We start from the raw sequence: 17,833 nt of genomic DNA on the forward strand, positions 1-17,833 counted from the left end.
CCTGGGGTGTGGAGAAGAGGGAAGGGCAGCAGAAGTGCTCAGCACAGTGCCCAGGGGTGAAGGAATGCAGGCTCCTCCCCCTCTACCTCTAATCTCCCAACTCCAGGCCCTGACCCTGAGCGAGAGCGAAGTGGGGGCAGGGCAAAGACCACAGATCAGCCCTGACAGATACTCCAGCCCTCAAGATGTGAAGGTGAAGACCTATCTGACTGTATGAGTACTATGGCTCTGCACTGTCCCTGACCGACTACCAAGAGGATAACTGGCCCCACCATAACTGGGCTCTGTGCTGTCCTCCCTGATCCCTTCAGCAAGTGTTCAGAGGCAAGGCAGGTGGCAGAGGAAAGCAGGTGTTAACCTGGTAGGAAGAGAAACCACGACTCAGAGAGAAATGGCTCAGCGGAGTGCTGTCCGCGCTCCCTGGGGAACCAACATCTCCTGCCATGTCACAGATGGCAGCCAGGGAGCCACCCTCACCCACTACAGCCCAAGTGGGTACAGTGGGCCCATCAGGGAGACATGGGAGATGCCCTGGGGTAGACAGAGGGAAGGTCTCTGTGAGAAGCACTGGAGAATGGCTGAAAGAGAAGCAGGCCCCAGGGGCCTGCGGCATCCTCCTCTCGGCCACTAAGTGAGGCAGTGTTGGCACAGCAAATACACAGCCAGCTTGGCTCAAGGATTCTGTACCTTGCTTGGAACTGAGGAAAGTATCAAGGGTGGGCCAGGTGATGGGTGCTGGCATCCCCAATGGGACCCCCTCATGTCACTGCCTAGTAGGACCTGAGGCTAGAGGCACCTACAGGTCTGCCAGCCCAGTGATGGCAGAGTGGGCTCAAGGCTGCCCTGTACCACCCAGAGGCACCCTCCTCACAGGCCCTCAGCCTTTGGAAGCATGGCTGTGCTTCCAAGAAGGGAAACAAGGAGAATGCAATAGTGGCTACTCTGCAGCCATGGGATATGAGCCAAAAAATTGCTTGACCCCTGAGAGAGGGGAGATCTGCTGAAATCCCAATAAATGGCATTTGTGTTAAACCATAATATCATGACACCGGAGATGAAGTCAGTGATGTGCAAAGTCATTGCAGAGACACACAAAAAACCCTTCAGTTGTAATTCCTTCTCTTTCTCTTATGAGCAATGCAAGGTTGAGCCTATCCTTCTTCTCTGAACCTCCACTTCCCCATCTTTAAAATGAGGGCAGTACCATTTAGACATATAGAGCCCCTTGCACTGCATCTGGCATATTCAGAGGACTAAAGAGATGGCTAAAGAATATGCTTGTCAAACCAAGAGGACTGCTCAGCCCAGGACACATGAAAAGGGGTCAGGAGCAGGCCTGGTACAAGCACTGGGCAGAGGTGATTTGGCCTGCACACTGTGGCCCCACAGAAGGAGTTTATGCCCTGCAGATGGCACAGCAGGCTGAGTCCTGGGAACACTCATCAGCCACCCACAGGCTCTGGGTGAGCCTCTAGCCAAGTGTGGTATTTTCACTGAGCTCCTGAGCTGGAAATCCAGTTTTAACAGAAGCTTCCTTGAGCTGGGTCAGTTATGAGACCATCCTGGAGGAACAACCCACTCCTAGCATATCCATCCAATTCAGCTTCTGCATAATAAAGCAGAGGCCAAGTTATAGACCACAGTAGATTCACCAGGGAAAATCACTCTGGAGAAGACTCTGGGTAGGTGACTAGCTGGCCTCTTGGGACATTTACTTCCCTAAGCTATAGATGGGAAGATAAAATCAGAGCCAGGCCTATCAGATAAATGACTCACTACTTAGTAGAAAATCCAGACATGCTCACCAACTCGTAGGGTGGGTTCTGAGCTGATGGACATTTTTCTTGAAGGAGCTGAACTGACTTAATGATATGAGAAGCCAAGGACCAAGAAACTCATGCCTAGCACGAGGGCTCAGCTGTATACCCCAAAAGTTTTAAAGGGAACCCTGGAAGGATACCTCATTACCACCAGTCCCTGGTCCCTGGCAGATGCTCACAGACTCTGAGCTTTGTGTATTGTGGCATTCGGTGCAATGCTAGAGTTTTTACAGAGCACAGCCCAGATTAGCCAAGTCATCCATCTGTCTTTCCACCCATCTGGCAGACCCTCACACAGTCCCTCTTCTCATCTAGCTCAGAGTTGGGCCTGCCCTCGGTCCCCTGGGAAGGACACATGAGGAAATGGGCAGTGTTATGATCAGACATGGGGAGCCAGAAAAGCTGCCTGACTCGGGTACGAGGGAGTCAGGGCAGGCTTCTGGCAGGAAGTGATATTGATCCTGAGAATGAAAGATAAAGATGAAAGGGTGGCCCGGCAGAGGAAAGTAAACATACAAAGGCTGGAGTTGAAAGAGCACATGGGACACTTAGGGAACAGAATATTCTGTGCAGAAAATAAAGCACTGAGCCCACAAAATCTCATACAAAGATCAGTGCTACAAGTCTGTGAGGCTGGCCTCTTGGATATGCTGAGCTTTCAGCAGTCACCATATTACCATGGTCCTCAGTGGGAGGAAGACGGGGACTTGGCCTAAAATTCCTGAATTCCTGATGCCTGGGCAGCCTTTTCCTACACACTGTACTGTTTGACCCTCACAACAGCTGCAGGTACTCCCTCTAAGGTGGGAGAACAGAGACTCCACTGGAGAAGCCACCTTGTTCAGCAAGCGAGGCACACAGTAAACAAGTAGTAGAGCATAGACTCAAGCCCAAGACTGCAGTCTCAATGCCAGCCCCTCGTGTGGTATGGCCACCCCAACCCCTGCCAACACTGGGCCCACTCCCACAATCCATCCTTTCCTTCGCATTGGCACTGAACCCACAGACAACCAGCTCCAGCTGCTTGGAAGAGCCCAGGCCCAGGTTCAGGGGCTGGGGGAAGTGCAGGGCCACCAGAGCCTGTATGAGGGGACCAGCCAGTTGGGCCAGTCATTTGCTATTTTTCGCCATGGACATGGGTGGGCTTCTTCCTGGCCTTACATCAAGAACTCACCATCTTCTCCTGGCTGAGTCCTTCTCCTCCTACCTGGGGTGATGGAAGGCAGTGCGCAAAGGGCTTGGCTGCCCACTCCTCCTTACAACTTCTACTTAGGTGCTCACCCTGAAGGAGGTATTTGCAGCAGTGGCAGCTCCTCTGGCCTTGAGGCTGGGCCTGTACCTCACCTTGGCTGGGCAGCAACCAGAGGGTCTCGTTCTTTCAGGCTTATCGACCTTCTCAGACAGTCAGAACTGCTTGCGTTTACACTGAGGTTCCCTTCAGACCTGGGAGCCACTGCAAGGCAGAGCTGCGAGTCCAGGTCCCCTGAGGACATGGGCCTCAGAGCCAGCCCAAGCCACCAAGCCTTTGACATGGGGAGGGCAGAGCCTAGGCCTTGGAGTCTGGTCTCATCTCATTATTTCACAGGGCCTTGGCCTCCTCTGACCTCCACACCTCTCTTTTGACCTGGGGTAGGGCTTGGTGGTCTCTAGGGTCCCAGCCATACTGCCTCCTTCCATACCCCAAGAGACTCTCTTGGCTGCAGCAGAGATGTGCATTGTGTGTGTGTCGGGGGCAAGAGGAGTGTGGACAGCACTCAAGGGAATCAGTGGTGCTGGTGTTGCCAGGTGAGTGACTGTGTTTGTAAATATTCACCTGGCAGGAGGACTCAGGCATGAACAAGCCACCTAACATGAACTAGCCACCTCCTCCTCTCTTCCTGGAATATCCGACATCTTTTTCTCCAGCACAGACCAGTTCAGAATACCAAGTGGTAGCTAAGGCTAAGGAAACTGGAACTTCCTCCCACCTCAGCATGCCCTCTGCTGATTTAGGGCAATCCAGCATGGGAGAGAACAGGAAGAAAGGGGCCCTGGTGGGAAATATGTTGGCTCCAATGTGGTGGGGTGGCAGAAGCAAAGCCCCAGAGCACAGTCACTGTGGAACTGGCCCTGGGGACCCTGACATGGCTCCAAGAACTCTCTGCTGGTCCAGCCTCCTAACCTCAATACTCTAGGCTTCATTGTCTAGCTGGATACCCGACCACTCCTCTCTACCCCAACAGCCCTAGGCCTGACAGCCACCACCAACCACAGCCCAGACTCCCATACCACCCTCTCCATAGGTCTCCTTGCTCTAACAGGTGCTTGCCCTGTTACCAAAGTTATTTCCTGATATGTAGATAGGATCATGTCATGCCACTGCTCAAAAACCTTATCTGGCTTCCTATTGCCTTAGGACCAGAGTCCAAACTAATGCTCACACTGAGGCTCTCCATGATCCTCGGATTCTTCCCTCCCCTTTGAATCACTCCAGCTTCCTCTGTATTAGCCTCTCTAATAGGGGTTCATATGATGGAGTTCTGGGCCTCTGCAAACTTCTGAGGTCTTCAAAACGGGTGGGGAAGCTCAAGCCCAGCCACCAAATCATCAAAGAATCTCCTCAACTCCAAGTGAAGAGCTCTAAAAAGAAAACTACAACCTCTCCCAGGGCCCAGGGACCCTAGCAAATGAGCTTGGGAGAGGACCCAAAGTGGGTATTCTGGGTATTCCGGTGCTGAACTGACCTGGGTCCAAATCGTGACTCAGTCTCTTGATAGCTGTGTGGCCTTGGGCAGGTCACTTTGCCCCTCTGGGCCTCATCTCAAACAAGCTCATGGACAGAGAGTGCAGTGCCAGGCATGTAGTAAGGGAAACACTTAGTAGATAGTAAGTAGCTGAAGCAGTTACTCCATCTCTTTGCAAGCCAAAGGGGCTCAAAGACAACTTGCACAAGTAGATGCATTCACACCCTACCTTTCTAGCAGGCTCCTGGCACTGAGGAGGCGGCTGAGCTCGTCCCACTAGAACCAGCCTCCCTTTATAGGGCCTGTGGGGCCCAGGGAAAGAAGTTACCACATCTTGATCAAAGCACAAAAGTGGCGAAGGCCCTGCCCCGAGTCTGCCCTCCTGGGGACAGTCGATGGCAACAGCCGCCTGCTCTGAGAAGCCGGGTGGTGGTAGAGCCGTTAGCAGTGGTAGCGCAGGCTCCCTGGTGGCTGTGGGAGCAGGTCTGGCAGGGAACAGGGCACAGAGCAGTTCTGTAACGAGTTGCTGGCCCCTCAAGGCCCCCGCCAGCCCCACCTCCATCTGCATGCAGGGCGGTGCTGGCTCAGATCAGCTCAGAGCCAAGCAACCCAGCCTTAACTCTCACCCTGCCAGCATGCCAGAGCCTCAGCTTACACCCTCCTGCTTTTCCCCTCACCCCACCCTGTTTGCCGTTCTGAAAGGGAGTTTGCCAAGTGGGTTTCTTAAGAACAAAGCCTCCTTACACATCCATTTGAGACAATGATTAGGGCCAGGCCTTTGCTGTGGGCTTGGGACTGCAGTGAGCATGAGTTTATGTGTGCAGGGGGTGGGGAGTGACAGGAAGTAGTGGGGAGTAGCGGATGGGGATGCTAGCTCTCTGGCACTGAGGGCGACTGTACCATCTACCCGGGAGATTCTGCCCCCAGCCTCTCCCAGGGGCTGCCTCTGCTCCCCACCCCCACAAGGTCCAGCCAATCTACTTGGGAAGAGGAAAGAAATGGCACAGTTCCAGATAAAACATCTGCTTAGGGATGCTCTGGGGAGTGAGGACACTCTGGACCAAGGATCAGAGCCAGCAGGTGGAAGATAGTGACTGATCTCCACCACAAGACCCCAGGGCAGCACACCAGCCCTGCTCTCATGCCTGCACTAAGAGATACTGTTGCCTAGCTTGCATGGGAATGGTCACCCTGGAGCCAGAACCCACACCTTTGCCTATTAGGACCGAAGCTGAGCTCTGAAGTCCTGCAGCACCTCTGCCAGACTGAGAGACTGAGGTCCCAGGGGCTCTCGGGGGTCTCACTACTGCAAGATCTGTGAGGCTTAGGGGTGTGGGTGGCTACTTCCATAGCATTTTCACTACTATTTCCATGGCTAACATGTGGCTGAGCACACAAGTATGGTCACTGCGTATTTTGAATTGGACACTCATTCTGATCATAAGGTAGACAGCTAGACTCATGGTGGCACCTGCTAATAAGTAAAAGACAAGTCTAGGCCACAGGACCCAGCTTACTACCACCCCCAGGCCCTACCCACATCAGGTGCTTCTGGGCAATTATGAGTCTGCCTGCACTGGGCCACTGTCCACCCAAATTTAACCCTGCTCCCTTGCTGCAAGAATGTCCCAGGACAGGACCCAGTGCTCTGAGCTCCCTCTTGAAAGCTGTTTGCCCTATTGCCTGGCAAGTCTAGAGCCCACAGGCTTGCAACACCTTCCCTGGAGCAGATAACGGCTTCCACCACTCACCCTACCATCTGGGTGAGCCATGAGAAGAGCGTCCTGCCTCAGCGACCCTCATCTGGAACTTGGCCCTAGCTTCCCCCAACCCACCCCGATTAAAATGAACAAATATCTGAGCACCCCCCATCAGCCCACAAAGTCACTTCCCCTTTCTTCTAGGCAGGACCCTTACTTTTCTCCAAATATCTTCAGAGATGTTTTTAATATGAAAGCTTCCTTTAATGCTTCTCAAGGCAGCCTCTGGGGCAGGAAATCCAGTGGTCGGTGGGAAATCCCACAGAGTGCCAGAGGCATAGAGCTGAGGGAGTAGTTTCACCCCAAGCAGTATGCAGCCCAGTTGCCAGGTTAAGAAATGCACAGCCTTCACCGTCACACATGTGCAACCCTGACCTGCAGAGGTGCAAACACAGCAGCGCACACTTGCCCAACACCTGCCCTCTCCACACAGGGATTCAAGCTTCTGTCTGCTGTGAGAGAAGGGTTTGCTCTCCATTTTCCTCTTGGGTTTTAATTAGATTCACAGAACCACATAAGACCAGGGCAGAAATGGAGCAAAGAGCCTCCCTGACTTGGGAATTGCCGGGTCAGACCCACTGTACATCCCCCATGAGATAGAGGCCCAGGATACGATACGGGGTTGCCAGGTTACATGGTGGCTCACCTGCCAAGCTTCCCCAAGGAGCCTGATCATAGCTCTGATGGTTCAATTAAGCCCCTTGAATGTAGAAAGGCCCAGCTAAGGCTGGCTGTGACTGAGTACTTTACAGAGCCACCTGTTGCAACTAGCCCAAGCTCACTGTGAGCATGCCTCCCTTTAGCGGCCTCCACTGCCCGCTGGCCTCCCCATCCTCATGACAGTACCTCTCAAAAATCTCACTCACCCTAAGCCCTGCTCAGGGAATGTGGGTCCACATTCCTGATGCTAGCACCAGGAAGCCAGGCACAAACAATGCTTTCAGGAACTTTAAAATATGAATAGCCTTGAGAACAGAGGAGCAAACAGATACACAGTATCTTTCACACGCTCTGAGATAAAGGTTGCCCTCACCATGAATCAGGCAGGACAAAGTTCTCAGAACAAAGAGGGACAGCAGGGGCTAAAAAAAACAGCAGTAGTCCCTTTGGAAATATTTACAGGGTATGATAACCAGGACTGATGGTGTGGACGAGTTCAGATCCTTCCACGCCAAGCCCTGGGACAGCAGGCAGGACCCTAGGAATACTGACCAGGGCCACCATCACCTCACAGGCACAGGGACACTCCCTGGCCAGGCCCTCCTGTGCAGGAAGCCAAATCCTGTGGCTGTAACACGATCCTTTGCCTTTCCGGCCATGTCCACGTTAGGACTGCTGGTGTCCTGGCCGCAGGAGCAATGATTCATTTCTGCCACTGGCTCAAACTTAGGACACACTGCAAACTAAGCTTGAACCAGTAAAGGGCATATGGGCTGTTCATGGCGAGGCCATGCACTCAGAGCTCAACTGCAGGTGGCTGGGGTACAAGCAGGATGGGATGCGACCTCCTCCAGCTAGAGGGAAGCTCGTTGAAGTAGGGAGGGTCCTGCCAATATATGGTAGGGGGTCACTGAGGTGGGGGGAGCAGCAGAGGGATTTGCTTGCCTGCTTGTTCACTTAGGAGCCCTGCTGGTCTCCTGGGGACGCGTGCTAGGGGAGAAATGCACAAAAGACAGAACCTGAGACATCCTTAGCCAGGGAGGGAGAACAAGGAGAGGATCCGAGCTGGGTGGGAAAGGGTAGAGAACAGGGCTATCGAAGAGGGACAGAAGTGGGTTGTTAAGTCAGAGGAAGAGTCTGTAAGATGTTGGGGCCCCTGGCAGGAGCCCTCACACAGTGGCGGGAAGGAGGCAGAGGCCTGCCTGCACTGAGGACTGGGGCAGGAAGCTGAGGCTGGCAGGATGGCACTTAGCTATGGGAGAAAGGAAAAAGATGGTGATGGGTACTGTATGTCTGCCTCATGCCTTCAGAGTCACAGCCCGCAAGCTAATGGCATTCAGCCCTGGGGATTCAAAAGTGCCCCAGGCAAGCTGTGCTCCTCCATCCTTGGCAAAGGGATTGCTGCTGCAGCCAGGATCCGGCATGGCTCCTTCACCTACCATTCCAGAGTCATTGAATTTTTTTGTAGACTAGAAAGTGAGCAAGACAAAAAGAGTTTTGCCTTTGGTTAAGGGCACATTTTCTGGCAAATTTGGTAAATAGCTGAATATTCTGGCATCCCCATAGTCTGACAAAATTCCTCTTCTGAATGCCTCAAGAAGAAACAAATCTGAATTTCCTCCAGTTTAGCAAAAGGCTGTGCTGGTCAACGGGAATCTGCCACCTCCTGAATCCCCCCTCTGGAGGTCAGGCGGCACAGCAGCTGCAGCCTTAAGCTGCTCTCCCTCCGGCAGCAAGCGGTCAAGTTCTGCTGTTGGCCTGTGAGAGCCTACAGTGTCCACAGAGTTAACACTAGACTGGAGCGGCCCAGCCCTCAGCAGGCAGGAGCACTGGGAACTCAGGCCTCCTTTTCAAGGCCAGGATGAATGGGAAATATGCAAATGGCTGCCTCCCAGGAGCGGCAGGGGAGGGCCTGCTGCTGGCAGGAGGGCATCACTCCACTTGGGTCTGTCACATGAAAGGGTTTGCATTCCTGCCGCTGGCCGGCTCCTGGCCAGGCTGGGGCTGTTCTCACCAGAAAACAAAAATGTCTTTCAGACCAAAGCAAAACGAGGCCCCAGCTGGCCCAGGCAGGCCATCGGGCGTTGTTCACACTGACCCACTATGAACACCAATCACTGGGGCTCTCACTTTGCACCCACTGGAAGGAACCCACCATCTTTGGAGAGGGAACTGGAGGCCTCGGTGGCTGCTGAGGAAAGTACTACGTAAGGTCGGGGGGATGGAGGTGGGATCCAGAAAGAGGGTCAGCCCCCTCTGAGGCTCTGTTGGTTTTGTGCTTTTCAAAAACAGTAGTGGCGGAAAATCTGGAGTAGCACCCTTTTCTTGTATAAGGAAACTTCAGTCATTCTCACAGTGTTGATGGTAAACATGGAGAAAGAAATGGGAAGAAAAAAGTGCTGGTACACAAGAAGACCCTGCAGTGCACAGAGAGGACTTTCAATAATGGAGGCCACGTGTGTCCTCTGCCTGGTGCCCACACTCCTGCTGCCACAAGTGCCCTCGAGTGGGAGGTGGGGATAAGGGCAGCCCAGAGCCCCATGTGCGGGATCACTAGCTTCCAGGGCTTGGGCTCCTTCTTCAACCAAGGCTCCATGCCAAGGTCAGGCTTCTATCCTTTTTTTTTTGGCTGACTTTCAGCAGCCAGAACACTGCTTCTCTGACACCCCATGGTCACCAGGAGCTGCCTATTAACCACAGCACAGACCTTGTGCCCTGTGGAGCATGGATGCCACTCAGACTCCCACTACCAGGAGAAATAGCACAGCAAGATCTCAAGCACACATGTGGCCGTTGAGCCTGAGAGGACATCTAGGACAAAACCACTTTGGAATTGATTTTGAACCAACAGGTGGGTTGGTGGATGCTCCACAGATCTCCTGAAACCCAAGGGAGATATGTCTTGTCAGCCTCTGGGGCTAAAGGAAACTAGTATTCGTTTGGGCCACACAGTATCTTCATGAAGCCAAGGTGCCAGGCATGTCTCTGTGAGAGGTCATGGAACTGTCCAGGGAGCAGAAGCAGGAGGCAGAGGAGACAGGACACTTCAGAACGACCTGGAAAAGTTGACTCCACAGGTCATAGCCTTCCATATCTGGTCTGTGGCAAGGAGATCGGGGACACATGCACCCAAATCCCCTACCAGCCTACTGGATGGGGGAAGGCCCAACCTCCATTTCTCTCTAAACCCTCCCTGCCACCACAGACAGACCTAGGCTTAGGGGAGTTGGCCTGTAGAATATGCATGAGTTGGCTGGGCATGGTGGCTCACACCTGTAATCCCAGCACTTTGGGAGGCTGAGATGGGTGGATCACCTGGATCACCTGAGGTCAGGAGTTTGAGAACAGCCTGGCCAATGTGGTGAAACCCCGTCTCTACCAAAAATACAAAAAAAATAGCCAGGTGTGGTGGCAGGCACCTGTAATCCCAGCTACATGGGAGGCTGAGGCAGGAGAACCACTTGAACCCAGGGGGCAGAGGTTGCAGTGAGCCGAGATCACGCCATTGTACTCCAGCCTGGGTAACAACAACAAAGCTCTGTCTCAAAAAAAAAGAAAAAAGAAAAAAAATGCGTGAGTTGAAGGTGTCCTCAGAGAATCACATCCAGCCCATCTGCTGGAAAGCACAGTCACCATGAACACTGAAGTTCTCCAGCCACTAAGCAGGGTCCTGGGGTCTATGTGGCTTCATGCAGCATCAGCTCTAGTGGCAGGGCAGAGTGGCCAGAGCTTCCCTTCCAAAGCAGAGGGGTCACTGCAGGCCTGGATGGGTCTCCACTGAGTCCACTTTCTCCATACTGACAGTTGTCTTCCTCTCACTGGCCTAAAGGCCTTACTCCAGCCAACCTCCCTTTCCAGTCTCACTGGCCGGCTCACATGCCACCTTGCTGCTCTCTGTCCCAGCTCTAACTGTCCTTGCTGTGTAGCCTCTAGCTGCCCTTTCTATCCAATATCTAGTTGACCTCACTGTCTTTCCCAGTGACATTTCTGCCTATTTATGAGGCAGGATCTGCAGTCAGTATCTAGAATGGTCTGCAGCAAAGCTAAGGCTGGGACAGGGGTGCGTGGGCAGGAGGAGTCCCACAGGGGAGTCTCAGCCCCTACAACAGTCCATGAGTTGGAGGCAAAAGCAGAGCTTTGTAGCAGAGCTGAGTCTTGATCAGTCCCTTGGAATCCACATCCTGCACTGGTGGGCCAGGCTGTGCTGAGAGTGAGGCGGGGTCCCAGGCACTGGTCAATAGGGTCTGTCCCAGAGCTGCCCAGTCAACCTGGGCCTGCCTACTCACTCATTTCTCCAATAGCTATCAATTACTAAGTCTGTTCCTGGCCCTAACAGGTGCCAGTCCACATTTGCTTATACCAGGGGCTGAGCACTAAGATGCTGATTGTTCCCTCACTGGCCTGGCTTCCTGCTCTAAATTCCCAGGAGACAGTGATCTCGGAACACAAGCTTAAATGGGCAGATGGCAAATCAGAAGCCATTCCCAACTCCCCCAGACGCCCCTACTACATGCCTGGATTAGGTGCAGGGAGAGGAAGGGTATCTCTGGGAAGAGCTGGCAAATAGGGTCAGGTGAGACTTCTTGGGATTTGAAATCCTTCTGGCTCTGAGAGTATTGGTTGGGTCTCAGAATAGATAGCTCAGCTTGGCTTGAAATTTCTGTTCCAATCCACTTCCCATCTTCCCATTTCTGCCTGTCCCAGGCCCCAAGATTCACATGAATTAGGAGCTACACAAAGGAAGTAGGCCCAGGAATAACCACACCTACCACGGATCTCCCGAGGCAGCCGAGCAAATGATGAGGAACCACCCTGGGGAATCCTGAAGGACAACCCCAAGGGCTCAAAGCAGCATCTCATCCACAGCACTCCCCTAGCCCCACCAATCTGCGGACCCAGTGGATGGTTAGTGGGAACTCTGGCGAGGCCAATGCAAGGAATGGGAGCATCACACCAGACCATCCAGTGAGGTGAGGACCTTGACTGGGAATTCCTCTCATCTATGCTTGGCAGAGTGGCCCAAGCTCCCAATCTGTCAGGAGACTGGAACCTTGGAGCTCTAAGGAAGCAGCAGCCCTCAGAGAAGACTCTCTTCCACAAAACCAGTCACCCAGAAGCTGTGGGTTCACTAGTTCATTCACTCATTCAGCAAACACTTCTGGAGCCCCTCCTTCTATTCCAGGCTGCACTGGTTCTTAGCACTCAGGGTTCTCCAGTGAAGGGTAACCTGGCCCTGCCTGCAAGGAGTTTACACCTGCTTTTCCCTACTGCTTCTAACATATTGGCATCATCCCCCACCTGGGCACAGCGCCTGGCATCCTAGCAGGAGCACACTCAAAATCTGTTGTTTACTGATTGACTTGTGGTAAGGAAACAGCTTATAAAACACATTATTAAAATAAATTATTCTCAGGGAATTCTTTAGTTTATGCAATAAACACTTATGTACCCTGTGTGCCCAACTCTGGGTTGGGGACATAGACATGAGACACCTGGCCCTGCCCTCAAGGAGACCATGGACTTATGGAGGAGGCTTCTGGAGCACAGGAATAGTGTCACCTTGGTCATCCACATGCCCAGTTCTACCCACACCTCCTTGACACAACCACTGCACAGAATAAAGCCAATGCTGCTTGGCCTGTTATCCTAGGCCTGCAGAGCCCACCTCTGGCAACCTCACTGGCCCAGCAGAATTGGTCCTTCAACTTCATTCAGTCCTATTGCCAATCTTCCCTCACACAGGTCCCTTGGCCTGGAATGCCTTTTCTTTTCCTACTCCCTTTCTGCATGTCAGAATCCTGGATCCCCTTTAAGGAAAGCCTAACACAAGTTACTATAATTTTAGCTAACATGGCTGGCTGATCATGCCTGGTGGTCCCTTCCTGGACTGAAAGTCTGAGAATGTGGCCTGACTCACAGCTCTTACAAGTTGCTTCACCACTGAACCTCGCTGACTCTCAGGGCCTCACCTAGGCAATGGGGAGAACACAACACAGTGTTGTGGGAGGATGGAAGGAAAGTTTGGAGAATCATAGACAGGGTGCTTGACACATGGTAGGTGCTCAGTGAAACAACAGCCAAGTCAGCCTGTTTGCAATAGTTAATCCCATAAAAACACCCCTCCACACACACCTAGTACTTAATGAGTATTTGAGTGCCTACTATGTGCCCAGTGCTGGCTGGATACATAGTGTAGCTTCTGTTATACAAAAGCCTGTAATTTTGCCCATTTTTATAAACAAGCCAGAGCCTCATGATCACTCACCCCACATATGGGACAGTCCTGAGTCCCATCTGGGGCTGTAGCTGAGCCAAATTCAGCCTTCTGAAGGTCAACCTATGAATCCTTATAACCACAAGGGACAGAACAATAGCTGGAGAGCATAACGACTGGGTTCTGCTGCCCCCTGGTGTCAGTATGTTCCTACCATATAGGCTGGAGAGCTGCGAGAAGGTGCAAAATCCTGCTCCATGCTGGTGCACCTTGTACAAATTGAGGCTTTCTTTGTGAGGCATGTCCCCAGCTGGCCACAGAGCCACCTGTTCTGCCTGGAGCTCTACCATCTGTCCCAATTCATAACTGCCATCTCCAAACCCCTGGGGTGTCCCTAGACCTCAAGTCAGTTCTCTGCCCTAACGGGAGCCCAGAGTGGGGTAAGGGGAGGATCTCACAGGCCTGAACTAAGCCAAAGTGTGCAAGTTTATGCTTGCCCTAGGCATCTATAGCCAGGAGCATGCCAAACCATTCTTTAGACGGGCAACCTTGTCTCGCCCCACCAGGGCCAGCCCCACTTCTCCTAAGGCAGAGGCCAGGGGTGGGGGCTTATCTCTTCTTCTTACTGGAGCCCAGCCATGACTCAAGCCATCCTTGGACCACATCTATTCTTATCCATAACATCATAACGACCCCCTACTACCCTCCTGGACTCCACTCTCTTCCTCTTGACTCAGCAGCTAAATGGAGGGCTCCTCTACCACCCAAATAAAACCTTCTCCAGAATCCTCCCCCACAACCCACATTGCTCAGGCACAAGACCCTGAAGACTCATCCCCCATTGCAGTTCTTCCACAAACTCTGCTAGTCTGGCTTCCTCCACTTGGATCTTGGCCTCCCTATCTCTGACAAATTCCCCTGAATGCTGCAGAAGCCCACTTATATGTCACTGATGGTTGGGTATATGATTGAACAGATTAGACCCTGCGGCATGGGGCTGCCTTAGCCTAGAGGAAGCTGTGCCCTTTTAGAAAGTTATCCACCAAGAGTGAGACTTCTTCCTACTTTGCACAAAGGTGCTGTATAGGCAGGCAGAAGCTCTGATCCTCTGCTCCCATTGTCCTCTAGGTGTTTATGGCACTGAGGGCATGCTTCCCCAAACCAGACCTAGCATCTGACTCATGCTGGACTTACTTTACTTGTCTCCTTGTTTAGTATTCAACACACAGGTGAGATCTGGGCTGGCCCAGGACTCATTGCTGGCCTCTCCAGCAGGCAACAGGACAGACACAGCCCAGAACAGATGGCTACCTCTCCCAAACAACAGTCAGCTCCTCCTCCTGGTGCATTGCCACACCCCCATCCCCGACTTTATGTCATCTCTCCCTGAGGGCCCTTGAGGGAAACCCTTGCCTGGCCCTACCTTGTCTCCCTAGGGCCAGGTTAGGTGGCAAAAAGCACATAACTCTACTAAAGAGAGACATTGCCTCCTGTTACTGGCTGAGTGGAAGGGATCTGGCAGCTGCCGTGGGACCATGGGACCCTGGAGATGACAAGGCAGAGCATGTTCTCAGGTGTGCTCACAGAACTACAGCTCTTAACTCAGGAGTCTCTTCTGCCACCAGAGAAAGGCTGGGGGCCAGGTGGAGTCTCAAGGAGGGTGGATACATAACTTAAAATGCCCCAGCATTTGTCTGGGGTATTCTATCCAATAAGCACCATAGACCAGCCTCAGCCTCTTGCTTTTTGCATTGGGAAGCTCAGCCTCTATGGAAGCAGCCACTACCTGCCCCAAGAATCACTCCTGCTTGAGGGTTCTGAGGCCCTGTATAGTCTCTCAGCGAGGCAGATCCCCCAGTTTCCCATTAGAGGAGGCAGCTGACCACTTTAGGAAATGCTCCACAAGGAAACAGGACTCCACTCTGAGTCAGTGCCAGCTAACCCTTCTCACAGACAAGGACCCCACAGGGTGAGGGACTTTTTCTCACAGGCTGCTGATGACCCTGGTCACAAGTGGTCTTGCAGCCCCTTGACACCTCCCTGCAGCCACAGAAGACCAAGTCTTCAGAGAGCTGACCTTGGACCCATGGCTGGGTGGGGCCTCCTGAGGGTAGGGCAAAGGGGTCCTGGCAGTGGGGAGAGGCTCTGAGACCATCCATCACTCAGGCATTAAATGGTGGCTGTTACGACCACCATCACCATTATTTTAATTATCCTTGCCCTTTACCTCCAACCCCAGCTCTAGCCCTGACCTTATCTGCTGGATGTGCCTCAGGACCAGAGTGCCCCTGCACAGCCGGTCACAGACACTGGCACACAGAAGGAGCTTAGGGAGCTGAGGGGATTAGGGAGGCTTCACTCACTCTCCCAGCTCAGGGGAAGTGTCCCTGTGGCCTAACTTAAGGAAATGGTGGGGGTGAAGGAAGTGATTACTCGGCCCACCAACCCTCCAGGTTCAGGCCTGATCCAGCCAAGCACTTAGCATTGGTTGATCAATTAAAACCTCGAATGGAATCCCAGTCTGCCCGATATCCATGTGACACTAGGCAAGTCAACTGACCTCTGAACTCAGTAAAAAAAGGGATGGTGCCACCGACCTCCTAGGGTTTTCCATGAAAATTAAATAACACATACAAAGCCTCAGGTAAGGATTTCAAAAGGGTCAACTTCCTCCCCTTCCTTGGCTCAGAAAAAGCTTTATTACCACTTCTGATGGTGCTGTTTGAATGTGAGATAATAATAAACACTAACATTCATAGAGCATTTGCTGTGGCCTAGGACAGGTTTAAGGCCAATTTAAGGATCAAGCACTGCACACAAATTATCAGGCTGAATCTGCACATGGGGGTTGGGGTGGAGGTGGAGATCCTTTAGTGGTATTATATTCTGGAGGACCCCAGGCTCAGAGAGGGGAAGTAGCCGGTGCGGGTAGTAGAACTGGCAGATAAAAGGGCCTGTGGTGAGACTCCAGGTGTGGGTGTATGGGGGGTTGAGGGAGGTAAGCGCGGAGGCGGGATGGAGCAGGGGTCCTTGTAGCCGCCTAAGAAGTGCAGTGGTGAAGCTGACTCCTGTGAGGTGGAGGGGAGGGGTCTGGAAACAGCGGAGACACAGCAGCCTGGGCAGAGCAGAGGAGCCAGGTGAACCCTACCTTACAGAAAGCTTGTACTCTGGCTGAAGGACGGGCAGGGAGGGGTCGTGATGAAGCCCCTCGCCGGGATCAGGAAGCCCAGGTCAGTCCGGGTTACATAGCTGACCTGCTGTGGGACCTCGGGGACCAACACCCTCGGTTTCTGGTCCCAGGAGATGGACAAGGACGCAATGTCTGTTCCTGGCCTTGGCTCAGGGCCTAATCTGATCCGCGGATGGTCCTTGCCATCAGGCAAGGGGGACGCAAGAAGTCGGCGGGGGGTTGTGGTGGGGTCGCAGAGAGCAAGCCCCCTATCTCCCTCCGCAGACCCAGGTGCTCCCCAAACCCGGCCCGGAGCCTGCGAGAACTGGGGGCGGAGGGTGTACTTAGGCGGCCCTGGGGACCTTGACGGGACAGCTCAGCAGCAGGGGATGGGGGCTCGGCAGCCGCGGAGATTTAACACCTCCACCTCGGGCGAAGACCTCATAGCCTGCGGGAGATGGGAGTCCGGGACGCGGACAGGACGGGCACTTACCTACGAATAGCCAGAGGGAGCCCCCCGACACGAGAAAGAAGGTCAGCATGGCGGTCAGCGGGGCCCGGCCCGGCCCGGCCCGGCCCGGCCTCCCCGGCCCGCAGCCCCGCAGCCCAGCAGCCCCAGCAGTAGCCGCGCCGCCGCCGCCGCTGCCGGGTATTTTTAGCCCCCGCCCTCCGGCCCCGCAGCTCCCGCCTCCCCGCGCCGCTGCGGAGACGGCTCAAGGGGGAGGGCGCGGCGCGCACTCGCAACCGAGCCTTACTCCCTGCCCTGCAGCCTGGCCGGGTCTGGGGCTTGCCCCGCACTGACCGCGGTGTCGGAACCGCCAAGCTCCCCGGCGGGGGAGGGGCCCGGCCGCAGAGCGAACCAGCCCTCTCCAGCCCTGCTCCCCAACGTCAGTACCTGGCATTCTGCGGAAACCGGCTGGAAGGGGGAGCACGGGCGACGAGCGCCAGAGCGTGACATTGAGCCCACCCCGCCGCCACCCACCCCATCAACACGCGACCCTGCCCCCCGCGCGACTCGCAGCCTGGGTTTTATGGCTGGGCAGGCTCGAATGGCAGCCGGGTCGCGGTTACCTGTCCTAGGAGGTGCATACTCCTGTGGGCTCGTGCCCGCTGACACCAACGCCCCCTAGGACCCGAGTTTGCAGACATGGGGAGCCTCCGGGTGCCACCTCTGCAAACCAGTGAGGGGAGGGAGTGGCAAGTGTTCACCTAGGCTCTGACAAATCGGGCAGCTAGACCAGATAGTGCCCAGATCATCTGGGGACGCACGAGTTCAGGTCTGAGGCTACGCAAGGTCACAGGAGACTCAGTGTGATCACAGGCTGCCATATGTGTTCACCAGTAGTAACATGGTCACAGGCAGCCACATGGAATCACAGGTGTCTCATGAGGAAATCATGATCTTCGTACACAACTGTATGTGGCACACGAGGTCTCAAGAAGCCCCTCATAGCCACAATGAATGGCCATATAGCCACACACAGCCA

At 53.8% G+C, this 17,833-nt stretch overlaps 1 protein-coding gene across 7 annotated transcripts in view; it reads right to left on the reverse strand.

The window, feature by feature from the left end:
• Positions 1 to 17,397, reverse strand: part of ACSL6 (acyl-CoA synthetase long chain family member 6) — a 62,122-nt gene extending 44,725 nt beyond the window's left edge. Inside the window, exon 1 of one of the 7 annotated variants that reach the window (XM_055386563.2) lies at positions 17,242 to 17,397. In XM_055386563.2, the coding sequence (XP_055242538.2) occupies positions 17,242 to 17,248 (7 nt within the window). In that variant the 5' untranslated portion in view covers positions 17,249 to 17,397. The other 6 variants (XM_055386562.2, XM_055386566.2, XM_055386564.2 and 3 more) reach the window with 6 other exon arrangements.
• Positions 17,398 to 17,833: the final 436 nt, after the last annotated feature.

This window comes from Gorilla gorilla, chromosome 4 (assembly GCF_029281585.2).
Source record: "Gorilla gorilla gorilla isolate KB3781 chromosome 4, NHGRI_mGorGor1-v2.1_pri, whole genome shotgun sequence".
NCBI lineage: Eukaryota > Metazoa > Chordata > Mammalia > Primates > Hominidae > Gorilla > Gorilla gorilla.